The sequence below is a fragment of the Urocampus carinirostris genome, chromosome 15 (assembly GCF_059441175.1).
Source record: "Urocampus carinirostris isolate Australia breed hairy pipefish chromosome 15, RoL_Ucar_1.0, whole genome shotgun sequence".
Taxonomy (NCBI): Eukaryota; Metazoa; Chordata; class Actinopteri; order Syngnathiformes; family Syngnathidae; genus Urocampus; species Urocampus carinirostris.
Genome location: NC_142363.1, coordinates 21,624,952 through 21,640,277, shown reverse-complemented (window position 1 = coordinate 21,640,277; position 15,326 = coordinate 21,624,952). Strand labels below are relative to the sequence as shown.

Sequence of the window (15,326 nt, the reverse complement as noted above, 5' to 3'; positions counted from 1 at the left end):
TATTTAACTCAGTAAGAAATGTACGCTGCTACAGTATATTTTCTGATGTCACTCCATGAAAAAATACATTTTTAAGGGTTTATAACTTGTAGCTGAAACTGATCAAAATCAGGCCAAGGGTCTTTAACAATTCAAGTACAAATTTACTGAAACATTGTAGCGGGATATTGAAGACTTCAAAGTAAAAATTAACTAATATACTCCAGCAGGATATTAAAACAGTTAAAGTGAAAATTAACTGAAATATAATGATGGAATATCTAAAAAATAACTTGTTTGTCAGTGGTTATAAAGGAAAACAAGGCTCAAGTGTCCTCGTGGGTCGGCGATCACGTGACACCAATCACGTGATCAAAGCAGCTTGTCCTCGGAGTTCACTCATTGTCAGGTCAGGCATTCACACGGAGGACATCATGAAGACACTGTAAGTGTTTTATTTCAATCATTATTTTTATACTTAATTTAGTAAAAATAACGTCCTTCTTACTTTATACTGAACGCGCTGTTTTGAAGTGTTTTTTTCTATAGAGACATGACCTACTTCCGTATCCCCACGGTCGCCGCTAGCTAAATCCAGCAAAGGCACTTCTCTGTCCCTAAAAACAAATACATGAAAATAAAATTGCGGTCATAACAAAAATTGAGTCATTCTGTTTGTAACAAACTTAATTTTCCAAACGCCAATGTAACACAATCTTGTACGTAAGTCAAAACATGTAATTGTGCAAACTAAACAACTCCTACTGTATGTCCTCTAAAGTGGTTTTGTTGCTGTTGGAATATCGAAATTTGTCACTACATACATTGTGGTGAATGTACGAGTTCTCGGTTATAATAGTTTTACTATTTCAGTCTGTTAAATAAACACCCTTCAGTTATTCAGTCGTAATTCTTGCACTTCCTCATTATTTATGTCAAGTCATGTTTATTTGTATAGCCTTTTATCACAATGAGTTTCTAAGGTCTGCACAGAACACAGATTACCTCAAACTACAGGCTATTACACCATCCCATGATCTAAAGCCTACATGAGGACAAGGAAATACTCTAAACCTCAACATGAGGTAAATGAAGAAACCTTCATAAGGGAGGACACATGAGGCAATCCCCCATCCAGGATGACCAGGCTGCAACGGATGTTGCAATATCAAATGATGCACAGATATTGTCAACATAGTCATTCATAAGCTACAGAATGGAAGTGTTTTAAGCCTAGATTTAAACAGTTTCACTGAGGTTGCAGATCAAATCTCAGTAGGCAGAGCATTCCACAGCACCAGGGCCCGAAAGGAGAGCGCTCTCGAACTTGCGGATCTCTTATTGGCTCTTGCGATCACTAGCAGGCCAGCATTTTCAGAGTGAAGGGTCTGGACCGGAACATAAGGGGAAATTAAATCTGAAAGATATGAAGGAGCAAGTCCATGCATGATTTTGTATACTACCAACAGAACATCCGTGTGTTTGTGTGTAAATGATATAATTATTTTACTTAAAATAGCCATCCATTCATTATCTGCACCGCTCATCCTCAGTATGGTTGCGGGGATGCTGGAGCCCAGCCCATCCCAGCTGACTTCGGGCAGTGGGCAAGGAACACCCTGAACTGTTTGCTAGCCAGCCGCAGGGTGCACAGAGACAGACAACTCACTGGCTCATTCACCCCTAGGGACAATGTGTACCGGCCAATTCAACTGACATGCATGCTTTTGGAATGTGGGAGGAACCTTAAGGGCCCAAAGGAAACCCACACAAGAACAGGGAGAACATGCAAACTCCACACAGGAAGTGACCGTAAACTTTAAAAAATGTATAAATGAGTACATTACTATTTTCTTACTGAGTGAGCCTACCCGTGTGGTAATTGAGCAGCATATATGTATAGTAATATGTATATATATATATATATATATATATATATATATATATATATTTATATATTAGTTTATCATGCATTATTTAAATTTTTACAGTCAACTAACTTCATAGGACCACCTAAGTAGCCTGCGGAGTGGTTCTGAAAATAGCTTCCCAGTGATTGGTTATGGTGTTGTTGTTGTTTTTTTTTAACTGGCATGATGTTGTATTGGTTGAACCTATTTTAACCCTACATCTACTATTCAAAACTTGGTAATTAATCATGACATAGCTACTGCATATTGATGACATGATGGTAAATGGTTTTCATTTATATAGCGCTTTTCAAGTCAATGAAGACTTCCCAAAGCGCTTTACAATGTGCTTCACACCCATTCACACACACACTCGCACACCATTAGCGGCCGTGCAGCCACGCAAGGCGCCAACCTGATTATTGGGGGCATTAAAAACGTAAAGGCTGTGATCCCTGATTTACTCTGATTGCATCTATTTAATATTTTTATTAGGTTATCTGTGGTCATGTCATTGTTATTCTGTCCTTCGGTCTGGAGTGGATACTTGGAATATGACCAAAATGTCCTGTGAGTATTTCTTTTTTTTTTAAATGAATGTTTTTCCATTGCTAAAAAAACACAAACATTTTGATTATAACATTTTCTGACCAATATCTTGAATAGTGTCTACCCAAATTCTTATAACAAATCTACATCATCAAAAGACATGGTCGAAGACATCATAAACATTTTGATCTATTTTCTATTTTCTTTCGGCAACATTTGACTTTCCCCTATCTCCTATCTTTTGGTTCCCTCAGTGTAACTGCAGACTGGACCCGAGTTGGTCGGCTCGGGCCAACCGAAGAACTAAAGCTGACCTTTGCACTCACTCAGCAGAACGTTGATGTGCTGGAGGAGACACTTAAACTGGTGTCCGACCCTGACTCGCCACAGTATGGTACACAACCATTCTCGCATTTTTGGCGTACTTGCCCCTGATTAAATACCAACAGTATTTTTTCAGCAACCAACAGTATTGAGTGTGTAAACCACTTCCATAGTGCATTACTCCAAAATCTATTTTCATGAATTAAAAACCCAAAAAGCACTATGAAGTGACTGATAATTCCATAAAGGTTCTTAGCTAAGGTTTGATGAATCGATGATGCACAACTGCACAGATACAATTCTTCCTCTGCAGGAAAATATCTCCAATTGGATGAAGTGGCCTCCCTGGTACGACCCTCTGACGAGTCCCAAAAAGTGGTGCACGGCTGGCTACAAAGTCATGGCGTTACAAACTGTTTGACGGTTCACACGCAGGACTTTTTACAGTGCACCTTGACTAGAGAGTAAGGATCTCTTTTTAAGAATTTTTTCTTTCCTATTCTCTTGCTAAACATTTGACGGTTTTTACGTTTGAAAAAGTGCTGATTGTTTTATTCCACTTCTTGTTTCTGTTGAAATCAATTTCATGTTCTGCATTTTTACCAGTAATCATTAGAGAATGCTCCAGTTGAACTTCTAAAATTATAGTCCTATTAATCTTTCTAGCTATAATTTATGGAAAAATACATATCAATATTCACTAGAGCAGGGGTTTCCAACCTTATTGGAGCTGAGAGCTATTCTATGTTTCTAATTAGCGCAAAGGGAACCCATTTTGATGTGCATTTCCAAAATAACTTATCATGTTATTACTATGTTGTTTTACAATCAGGCTAATTATTAGAAGTAGTGTTAAACAAACTCGGACAACCACTAAAAAAATAATTTTACTAGAAAATGACAATGACTCAGCACTGTTAAGCTATTTTCAGAACAGGTCCGTGGGCACTTAGGCTGACCTTAAGGGGTTGTGATATGCCTCTCGGTTCAAATCCCTGAAGTTTGTGCCAAGTATTTTAGAACCACGTATCAAGGTTGGTGATGTAAGCGGTCACGTTTGAAGCCCCGCAACGTGAGTGTACCACGTGACTGATTCAGAAAATGATTTACGAGTTTGAGAGTAGTTCAAAAGAAAACCGGAAATGTAACTCTGTGGATCCCCCTCAACTTCGCCTGAGTACATAAACTTTGTACTTTATTTTAGTTCTTAGTTCACACTTTCACTTATTGAATAAGCGCAAAGTAACACAGAACAATTCATGTGAAAACACTCTTCAAATATCAAATATATGCATATTATATTATATATATATATATATATATATATATATATATATAAAATTTGTATTCAAATAATGATTTACACTCCATTATTTTATTTAGTACACCAAGTATGTTATACACTATTGTCCACTGTCCACATGATTGCGTAATTGAGTAAGTGATTCATAATGAAGCCCCTACGTGTGTGTGAAGCATTTCCCTGCAGGGCTTTACTGCTTTGTGGGGCTTAATTTTGCCATAATTACTTAGCTGCTATGGTCCCTCCTTTCCCTACTTTTTTATTTCTTTTTTTTTCCATCTTTCTTCTTATGTTCTCTCGTTTCCTTTTTACTTCCAAATCATGTTTATTTGTATAGCCCTTAATCACCAGGAGTCTCAAAGGGCTGCACAGACCACAGATTATTGCAAACTATAGACTATTATTACACCATCTCCTGGTCTAAAACCCACATGAGGGCAAGGAAAAAGTTCAAACACCTCAACATGAGGAAAATGAAACCTTGAGAAGGGCCCGCACATGAGGTAATCCCCCTTCCAGGACGACCAGGCTGCAAGGGATGTTACAATAACAAATAATACACAGATATTGTCAACATGAAATATAGGTCATTCATAAGCTATAGAATATAAGTGTGTTTTAAGCCTAGATTTAAACAGTTCCACTGAAGTTGCAGATCGAATCTCAAGAGGGCAGAGCATTCCACAACACCGCCCCGAATGGAGAACTCTCTTGAACCTGCGGTTCTACTGTATCTTTTTTTTAACCTGAAAACATTTACGCAAATAAATATATTTTCATTGCCTTTTTTTTCTAGCTTTTTCCTTTTTTCTAGATTTTCTTCTTTTTTCCTGTTTTTCCCACTCTTTCATTTTTTTGGCTTTTTCCATTTTCCTTCTATTTCCCCTTTTTGCATTTTTTTCTTTTGTTTCTTTTTTTTCCATTTTTGTCTTTTTTTTGTTTTGTTTTGCTTTTCCCCCCCAATTTTTAGTCCTTTGGTGCATAATGTTACATAATAATTGGTAATATATGTTTTTGTTGCTTTCATCCAATCTGAAGAGCCGTTTGGGAGCTGAAAGAGCTGGCTCTTTTTAGTGAGCCTAGCCAAAAAAGACTTCTCTGAAAAAAGACAGAAACTTGAATGGCAACATTGTCGTACTCAAGTAGGTCAGAATGGTCACAGAGCTACGTAGTCTAACTATGGAGGCGATCATTAAAGTCCACCACACTTTTCTCTCTATTTTATTGGCTTAGTGATAAAAAAAAAAACAATAATATATATTGTAAAAATTATCTCCTCCATTCCCCTTGCTGCCTATTTAGTCCCCCACCCTCTTACTTGGCGCAAGCTCACATGCACGCTTGCTTTCATTTACTCAATCTCGTGTTGATATTGACTTAAATACCGCGCTTGAAACTCTGCAGAGGAACCCATGTTGTTTTTGCCTGCATGCACTGTAATTTTGGCTGAATTTGCTAGTGAATTCAATTTGCAATCTCAAAGCCCTGGTTGTTAATGCTCATGATGGATTTTATGTGCGTTAAGGTCTGGCGAGTGCACACAGCTTAGAGGGAACAATGCTTATACCACATTGGAGACCCCTGCACTAGAGTGTTCTCATTGGGTAACCCAATGTGATACATATTTTGGTTTACATAGCTAACCAGTGTTAACCTTTTCAAGCAGAGTCGTAAAGTCATAAACTTTTAATTTAAAGGAAAAAAGAAATAAATTAGCTGCAGGAAGCAGATGGGTAAATGTGAATGATACAGTTCTCATAGCTGTAATCCATTATTTTAAATGAATATATGACTGTATTAATGGGCATTTCTGAATCGCCTGAATGGGTAATACTCAGAGAGTAAATTAAAGTAGATGGTGAGTACAAACAAACGGGCCTTTATAACAAATTACATTTTTTTACACATTTATTTGAAAATCAAGCAATCCGGATGGGTTTTTTTTCAATGGATCAAATTGATTACTTAATGGAACATTTATTACTTATCTGAATGATTTTTCTATTTTTTTACTTAACCTACATATATTTTTTGTCTTTAAGCTTGTTTTTTTTTTAAATTGCATATCTAAGCTTATTGTACACAATGTTATTAATAACATTAAAGAAAATTCTAATTCAGTTTTTTGCCCCAATAATCCACTTCTTCCTTAGGTTAGTACTTCTCCTTTCTTACGTGTTAAATCGATAAATCCATACTTACCTGACCATTGTCACCATGACAACACGGGCTTGACACAGGAGTCAACTAGTACATTCATTGTCAGCCCAGTTAAAATAGATGTTTTGACAACTACAGCTGTCAATGGTAGTAAATAATTATGTTTAGAATCTGTACTTGGGAAATGGTTTAGGTTTTGGCTTGTGCTTTAAGGGTTGCAGAAGTTCTTCTTCCAGGCAGCCGATTCCAACGTTACTTGCGAGATGGTTACTCCATTGTGAGGTCCTCGGCTCCCTACTACGTCCCAGATCATATCGCGCCACACCTCGACTTTGGTCAGCCTTGTTTCATTACTTTCTGAAATGGCCAACAGCTATCAAGTGATGTTGAATTTGTTTTGGATCTCCTTTTATGACAGTGGGAGGCCTGCACCGTTTCCCTCCCAGAGAACACAAGCCTGCCGTGGTCTCGTCTAATTCGTTTCACTTGGGTGTGACTCCGGCTGTTTTGAGGGCCCGCTACAATCTTACTGCATCTGATGTTGGGTCAGCTCAGAACAACAGCCAGGCTGTAGCTCAGGTGAAACATTCTCTTCGGAAATATTTAAGTATAAAGTGGGTCATCATTTTCACATTGTTCTGCTCTTATGTAGCAAGGTCTTGACATTTCTCAGGAGGTAGAAGGTTCATACCATCGTGTGCTGTCATTTCTGTTGTAGTTCTTGGAGCAGTATTACAGCCCTGCTGACCTGGCAGAGTTTATGAGCCTTTATGGCAGGAGTTTCCAGCATCTGTCCAAGGTAGACCGCGTAGTGGGGAAGCAGGGCTCTGGAAAGGCCGGGATAGAGGCCAGTTTGGACGTGGAGTATATCATGAGCACGGGGGCCAACATCTCAACGTGGGTCTTCACTAATCCAGGTCTGTAATCGAAGACTTTGCATTTTGAGGCATAGGTAGGGGAAAAAAATAAAAAGGGATGACAGGTTAAAACCAAAGGCTTTTAAGAGACCGTCCCCAAAATAACGTTAGCCACTCTTTGAATCATATAAATGAATTATCATATGTTACATCATTATAACAATCAATTGTTGATCCATTATAAACCTGAGCAAATCATTGAATCAGGATATAAACAGTATTTTACAATTTCTGATCAATTATTCTTTTCACATCATACTCCTCTGTACTCTCTAACTGAACAATAACCAAACAAAAAAATCCTTCCCACTTGTCCTCAATTTTCTTTACATACTTCTGCAAAGCTTTCATACATGTTTATAAAGAACATATCTTGTTAGACAAAACTGTGATAAGTCTTTGGAACAGTTGGGTTCATTCATTCCGGATAATACATTTTAAGAATGTTCATTTCACTTATTTGTTATTCATTTACATCATTTACATGTCATCTTTGCACATATTTTTTATTAATACATTTACATCAATCATATACTCTCATCACAAAATCACAATAGATATAATAACAAAGATTATATAAAAGAGATGATCCAACATCATGTGTGTTCAGTTGTTTACATGTCCAGGTCTTGAATCCTCTTGGTGATCTGTGTTTTAATTTGTTCTGGAGGAGTTCCTATTGTTTTAACAAAAATTTTACATTTGCCGTCCAGTTGCTGTCTATCAGTGCGTTTTTTTGTCATTTGGCATGCCTTTTTTGGCATTTTTGACACTTTAATTTTGGTTCTTTCTTCAAAATAGCACATACAACTCAACAAGGTCTTTATTTACGGTTATGTTTACATTTGAGGAATCAGCTGTTGAGCCACTGTCAGCATGTTTTGGTTTGGTTTGGTATTTCTTGCGTGCGGTCGAATTTTTACTCCCGTAATTTAACACGCTGAATCCAACTTCCAGGTCGTCACGAGTCCCAGGAACCGTTCCTCCAGTGGGTAGTCTTACTCAGCAACATGTCTGACCTGCCTTGGGTGCACACCATCAGCTACGGCGACGACGAGGACAGTTTGTCCACTGCTTATATGCGGCGCATCAACACAGAGTTCATGAAAGCTGGTGTCAGGGGCCTCTCCTTGCTTTTTGCTTCCGGTCAGTCATTTGAAAGGAAAGTTTTAAATGCATGTTAAATTATAGCCATACTGTTGAGTGCAGAGACTAAGATGTATTTTTTTACCTTTGTAAAGAATGTGTTGAAACCCTTTTTGAGTCAAATACTGTCCATTGTTCATGTAGTACAAAAGGTTGAGATGTTTTATAACTAGACCAATATTGCATTTAGGTGATAGTGGGGCCGGCTGCTGGCACATGGCCAAGGGACAGAACTCTTTCAGGCCAAGTTTTCCTGCCTCAAGGTAAAAACTTTTCAAATGAATGCTTGGATGGCCTTTATTGTCATTATACAGGAGTGTCCATAAAGTCTCGTTACAGTTTAAAAAATGTATTAAAAATGCAATTGATTAGATATCTCATTCAGATTTGTTGTATTGTATTCAGAGTCTAGTAATGTATATTTTTTATATTTTTTACCTCTATTAATACACTTCCACATGGGCACCATTATTTGCAGGAAGCACATCAAAACGGTACTTTCTTGCCATGTTCACTGTAGTGTAGTTCAATCATTTGTGCCAATGGCACCAGCAATACTTTTCTTTAAGTCAGTAATGTCCCTTATCTTTTTCGATAAAGGATATCTTTAACTCATTCAATGCCAGAGGTTTTTCTCGAATTGAGAGCCAGTGCCAGCCAATTTTTAATCCATTTTTACTCCTTTTTGAAGGCCTACAGAATATTTAGTTCTGTAGCCATATAGGCATATGAAGTATCAAAATAAAGTTTGAACCTTTATATTTTATTAGCGAAGGTGTATGTTTCTAGCTTTTAACATTGTTTAGTAAACAGCTGAGCATCAAAGCACCCACTTATCTACCCTAACTATGAGTTGTGCAGTACATGTCTGTTTTGTGTTCTTTTTATTGAATCTCCATTTATGTGTTTTTTTTTATTTAGGTTTAACCATGATCACCAACATATGTTTTCACCTATTTTTTTGTATATAAAAATAGATTTATAATTTAATGAATGTACATAATATAATGGTGACACCAATACAATAAAAACATTAAACAATAAGGATAGTTTATATAGTTGATAACGATAATTATAACAACAAAAATAATAGGGATCATAAGTTATAATAACCAGCCTAATTATTAAGTTGACCCATCTATTTACTGTATAAGGCTTCTGCTTGCTAACATTTGGATACCGACAATAATAATAATAATAATAAATTATTTACCGTATTTGTTTTACCCATCTATTAGCTCCATAATGCTATTAATCACTCAATATCATTCGGACACAATACAAACGACAATAACAACAAGAATGATAATAATAGTAATTATGACTAAGTTAATTATTGGCTTAAACCTTCCATTGTCTATATAATGGTTCGAATCTCTAAATATCATTCAGACCCCATTTTACATTGTTTTTTTGTATCTGGATTTGAACAGGTGAATATTTGAATATTGTTTGAGCTCATTCTGTCATTTGTTCCAAAGTTTAACTCCATATACAGACACACACATACTTTTCCTGTTGGTTCTCACTGGTTGTATCTTAAAAGGTACTACATCCGCTCAAGTTAAAGCTTCCTTCTTTCAGTGGGAATACTTTTTGGATGTTCTCTAACCTTACATCGTTGTTCACTTAAAAGAGTAGTTGTGAATTGGAAAACTCCACTAGATATAACAGTTTCAATAATTTGGACTGCAGAAATGGGACATTGGTGTGATCACAGTATCAAGTCAAGTCATGTTTATTTGTATAGCCCTTAATCACAAAGAGTCTCAAAGGGCTGCACAGACCACAGATTATTGCAAACCACAGACTAGTATTACACATCCCCTGATCTAAAACCTGCACGAGGGCAAGGAAAAACTCAAAAACCTCAACATGAGGAAAATTAAGAAACCTTGAGAAGGGATCGCACATGAGGTAATCCCCCATCCAGGATGACTAGGCTGCAACAGATGTTGCAATACCAAATAATACACAGATATTGTCAACATAAAATATAGGTTATTCATATGCTATAGAATGGAAGTGTGTTTTAAGCCTGGATATAAACATTTCCATTGAGGTTGCAGTTCGAATCTCAGGGGGAGAGCATTCCACAGCCGAATGGAGAACGCTCTCAAACCTGCGGATCTTTTCTTGGCTCTCGGGATCACTAGTTGACCAGCATTATCAGAGCGAAGGCTTCGAACCGGAACATAGAGGGAATCCACAAATGCAGTGTGATTTTTAAAAAAAACAAAACTTTAATAAACACTGAAAACAATAAAAACAATTTAAATAAAATATCTGATCAACTGCATTTTAAAAACTTTTTTGAAATGCTAAAGAAACTTTATGGACACCCAGTACTGTAGTATAATGAAATTGGGAGGCTTGTCCTTTCAGAGCAAGTAAAACAAATTAAAAATATAAAGATGTGTAAAAGGATTCCAATGTAAAAAAAAAAACCCACAATATATTATTGATATATAAGAAATGTACATTTTCACACTGGCATTTGTACTGTACATTGTGCTCATGGACACTGAAGATGGGAGTTCAGAGTGGTTACGGCTCTTAAGAAGAAGCTGGTCCTCATTCTGTTTGTTTTATCTCTAATGTACCTGTAATAAATTCGTAATGTTTTTAAATACTGTATTTTAAAAGGACAAACTTTTTCCAGCCCTTATGTCACAACAGTCGGTGGAACATCATTCAAGAATCCTTTCAAACTAACTTACGAAGTAACCGATTACATCAGCGGAGGAGGTTTCAGCAACGTCTTCAAGATGCCCGATTACCAGGTAAGCAATACGAAATAAACTTTCTGTTAAGCGCATCGGCAGCCGTCGAGTTGAACTGAAAAAATACTGCACGCTTCTCTCCATTAGGTCAGCGCCGTGGCTGAGTACCTGAAGAGCATAGCGGCCACTCTCCCTCCCAAGTCATACTTCAACACCAGCGGGAGGGCGTACCCCGATATGGCCGCTCTGTCGGATAATTACTGGGTGGTCATTAACAGATTACCCATGCCTTGGGTGTCTGGAACGTCGGTAAACTTTTATTTTTATTTGACGGACCTGACCTGAACCATATCAATTGTGAGGACACAAAAAACAGGCCAAAATAAAAATGATTTAAATTAATAATAATAAATTCATAAATAATACTGAAATCCCTCACTACTTCGAGCTTCCTTCTTTGTGGTCTCAGTGCATCATGGGTTAAAAAAAAAAATCCAAGATGCATTTCCCCCAATATTGCTGCAAGCGGGGGCCAGCAGAGCACATTTTTGTCGGGCTTGGTGTTGTTTGCATGCTGTCCACCTAAAAGTGAACTGCACTCATGCGGCCGCAAACCATTATCCCCAATCGCATATTGCTGCAAGTGGGGATGGCAGAGCTCATTTTTTGGAGATCTGGCAGCCTCGATAAACATGGGACTATAGTAGTTGAAAGAAACATAACTATTTATTTTTTAGATCAAATAATAGAAATCATGTAAAAATTAATGAAAATAATGAAAAATAACAAATGATTAATGAAAAAAATAAAGTTTCTCTAAACCAAATGTGTTATAATTTTATTAATAATTAGGTATAAATGTGGAAATTTATTTTTTTAGCAGCAATAAATGTCATTTAATAGATATGCCTGACTTGACCTATGTGAAAAATAATTACAAGGACCAACAATTCTTAACAAAAGATCATGTTTAAAGTGGGTAAAATGCAATATAATATGAAATTTGTTTTTATAAATTACATTTTTTTTTAAAAATATGTATTGTACAAGTTTTATTTAATAGATGCATGTATACATGCTAGTTCATGTATTATTGTTTATTATATCAGTATTGTTTTTTTAACCACTAAATAATGATCACTGTCCCCTTTTAATATTTCAAAAACATTATGTTCACGCCCCCTTCTTAGTTTATTTGATAATTCAGGCCTTGTATGCTGCTCCACACTAAAGAAGGTGATTAAAAATAAACTAAAGAAGCTATCATTGTGATTCCAGGCATCAACTCCAGTTGTGGGTGGGATGTTTTCTCTGATCAACGACAAACGTCTGACGAAGGGTCTTCCCGTCCTCGGATTTCTCAATCCTCGTCTCTACAAGCTCAAGGGACAGGCCCTGTTTGATGTCCGTCAACATCCCCAACACATCATTTTTGTTAAATTCAGTGGTACCCCTTCATACAAGCTTAATTCTTTCCAGAATCATGCTCGTAGCTCAAATTGTTTGTGCAACGAGGGAATCTCTCCCGATATTAAATAATTAATTGCCCCGTTCCTGGCCTTCCAAAAGGATCAAATTCAAACTTATAAGCTAAACACATTCCTGATTTCTTGAACAGATTCAAATAGTAATAAAGCATTTAAAAATTACGGTAATGAGATAAAATGTAAGTTTATTATGAGTCGCTATAACGAAGGTGTGCATAATGCAGAGGTGGATTAGGAGGGGAGATTCTGGAGGAGTTGACCGTACTCATTGTTAATTTAAATTTAAGTTGTTGTACCTTTAAATGAACATACTGATTATTTTACAACACAACTTTAATATTTTTTTGGCTGCACCCGTTTTTATACATCACTTTGTTTTGCTCTTTTATTTAGACAATCAACATTTTCACTTCCTTAAGGTATTTTAAAGAAAAACTGCACAGGAGATTTGTACCTCCTCACCTTCAAATCGTTATGTAAATGCGGAAGGCAAGTGTCAATAAATGGAGCTGTTTCTGGTGGTTCTACAGCCCCGGGGAATGCTCGTAACTTGTATCTTGAGCAAACTCGTATAACAAAATTCAAGTGTCTTGAGGTGCTCGCATAAAGAGGTATCGCTGTATTTAAAAATAGTTTCTTGTAAGCGAATATAAAATCTGAGTCTGATACTACCTGTGGTTTGTGCGCAGGTAACTGAAGGTTGCCACTTGGCGTGCCTCGATGAGAAGGTACAAGGTCAAGGATTCTGCGCCGCACCATCGTGGGACCCCGTGACAGGCTGGGGTACCCCAAACTACCCTGAACTTCTGGCTGCACTAGCCAAGTAAAGTCAGACTGCACTTGGGTACAAGGTACTAGAAATCGACATGAATTTGGTGTGCGATTTTAAGAAATTTCTTTTTATATTGTATGATTGAGACATTCGGATCTTTAGATAGATAGATAGATAGATAGATACTTTGTTCATCCCCGAAGGGAAATTCACATTTCCAGCAGCATCCCTGAGCTGAGAACAATAGGGAAGTTTCAAAGGTTGAATGTTTTCAATTGTACTTTATTTTTTAGACTATAAGGCACATCTAAAATCACATTTTCCAAGAAAGCATGGTAAATTTAATTTGTCATCGTAACATGTTAAATGCACAAAAAAATAGAAAGTGCAATCCTCTTGATCCAAGAAAATTAACAAGATAAACAAAAAGGTTAAGGGTTGTAGTAAAAAAAAGACAAAATTAAGAACTGAATTATCCTTCAATGAAATTGGAAATAGATCATTACAATGAAAATCTACTTAGTTTTATTCATGAATTATTCATTCACCCCTTATCCTCAGTAGGGTCCTGGGGGTGCTGGAGCCCATCCCAGCTATCTTCAGGCAGCAGGCAGGGGACACCCTGAACTGGTTGCCGGCCAGTCGCAGGGCTCACAGAGACAGACAACTCACTCGCTCATTCACACCTAGGGACAAGTTGAACTGGCCAATTAACCTGACATGCATGTTTCTGAATGTGGGAGGAAACCCGCGCGAGCACGGGTAGAACATGCAAACTCCCCACAGAAAGGTTCGATCTCATGACCTCAGAACTGTGCCGCACATACGCTAACCACTGTGGTGCTGTGCTGCCCTATTCATGAATTAATCATTTCATTTTTGTAGTTTTTTGAAAAATGTTTTATTTTCTGACCTTATTTACGCAACTATTTATTGAAGTAGTTTTAATTCCAAGCGCCTTGAAATATTTTTGGAAAAAGTCCGTTTGCAGGTGTGCATTATAGTCTGGAAAATGCTGTAGTTTAATTAAATGGCTCCACTGCACTTGAATTATACAGTTGTGCATCTATGCAATAGCCAAAAATAATGAAAGAATGACAGATCACTTACCACAATCAACTCGTTATTATCTTTAAATTTTAGATGTTGATTATCCACCATGTAATGAAAAACTATTATCACTGCCGTGTTGATCAATCCTCAGAAAAGGGTTTCATACTGTTATCCTTCACTACTTCACGTGACATACTTCACGCCCTCGTTGCATCGTGGGATGAAAACAGTTCCCACATCCATTATCCCTGATCGCATATTACTGAGACTGGAAGCCAGCAGAGTGCATTTTTGACAGGCCTGGTGGCTCTTTCTTGCCATTCTGCCCGCCAAAAAGTTAACTGCACTCATCCGGTCGCGATATATTATCCCTGATCGCATATTCGCTGTGAGCGTGGTACTGGCAGAGTGCATGTTAAAAATAGGGACAGGGGGACTACTTCACGAATTTTTGCATATTGCAGGAGTTTCTGGGTTTCATCAACTGCAATAAATGAAGGATTTCTGTAAAGAATAGATCAAATAAAATAAAAACCATTTTTATAAGGCACTACTAGTTATTACAGTAAAGGTACTATAAGCCCAAATCAAAATGGATTGGTAAACAGTTTTTTGGTAAACAACTTTTACTTAACATACACATTCAAACCAGTTGACCTATTTCTGCCATTTAAGAGATGCAAAAAAAATCAGATTTTTTGTATGATATTGTTGATTACTTGGGATTTTCCTGACATGATTGCATGTTGAATGTGGTGCAAAACAAAAAGCGGTCCTGCGGGGGCTGGTTTTACGCGGTCTTATAGCCTCATGCCGTGTAAAGGCACCGTATTTTTTTAAGTACAATTACATAAACAGAAAATCAAAGGTTTGTTGTCTTGTGATCTCCATGTGGTTGTTTGTGTGAATTGTTGAAGGAAATGCAAACAAGAAAACTGCTGCGCAGTCATTTTTTCTTTGCTGGAGTCAATAAACTGTGTTTGTTGCTATTTTTCTCCACTTA

General features: G+C 37.1%; 1 protein-coding gene across 2 annotated transcripts; it reads left to right on the top strand.

Annotated features, from left to right (window-relative positions):
- The first annotated feature begins 335 nt into the window (after positions 1-335).
- On the top strand, positions 336-15,312 carry tpp1 (tripeptidyl peptidase I). Of its 2 annotated transcripts, XR_015852801.1 has the most exons (14): positions 336-424; positions 2,385-2,459; positions 2,693-2,832; positions 3,076-3,226; positions 6,439-6,560; positions 6,644-6,804; positions 6,944-7,142; positions 8,100-8,288; positions 8,479-8,551; positions 10,951-11,071; positions 11,159-11,320; positions 12,290-12,415; positions 13,188-13,432; positions 13,518-15,312. XR_015852801.1 is itself a non-coding variant. In XM_088353761.1 (13 exons), exons 1-13 carry the CDS (start codon positions 414-416, stop codon positions 13,323-13,325), a joined length of 1,668 nt encoding a protein of 555 aa, XP_088209887.1. In that variant the 5' UTR covers positions 339-413; the 3' UTR covers positions 13,326-15,312. The 2 variants fall into 2 exon arrangements, 1 of the variants encoding a protein (XP_088209887.1); XM_088353761.1 differs by having other exon boundaries at positions 339-424; positions 13,188-15,312.
- The last annotated feature ends 14 nt before the right edge of the window (positions 15,313-15,326 follow it).

What these genes read in the sequence shown, in the direction of transcription:
- tpp1 (XM_088353761.1), top strand. An exon ending in CAGTGCACCTTGACTAGAGA is followed by an intron (nt 3,227 to 6,438) that starts GTAAGGATCTCT and finishes TTGTGCTTTAAG; the next exon opens with GGTTGCAGAAGTTCTTCTTC. An exon ending in CTCCTTGCTTTTTGCTTCCG is followed by an intron (nt 8,289 to 8,478) that starts GTCAGTCATTTG and finishes TATTGCATTTAG; the next exon opens with GTGATAGTGGGGCCGGCTGC.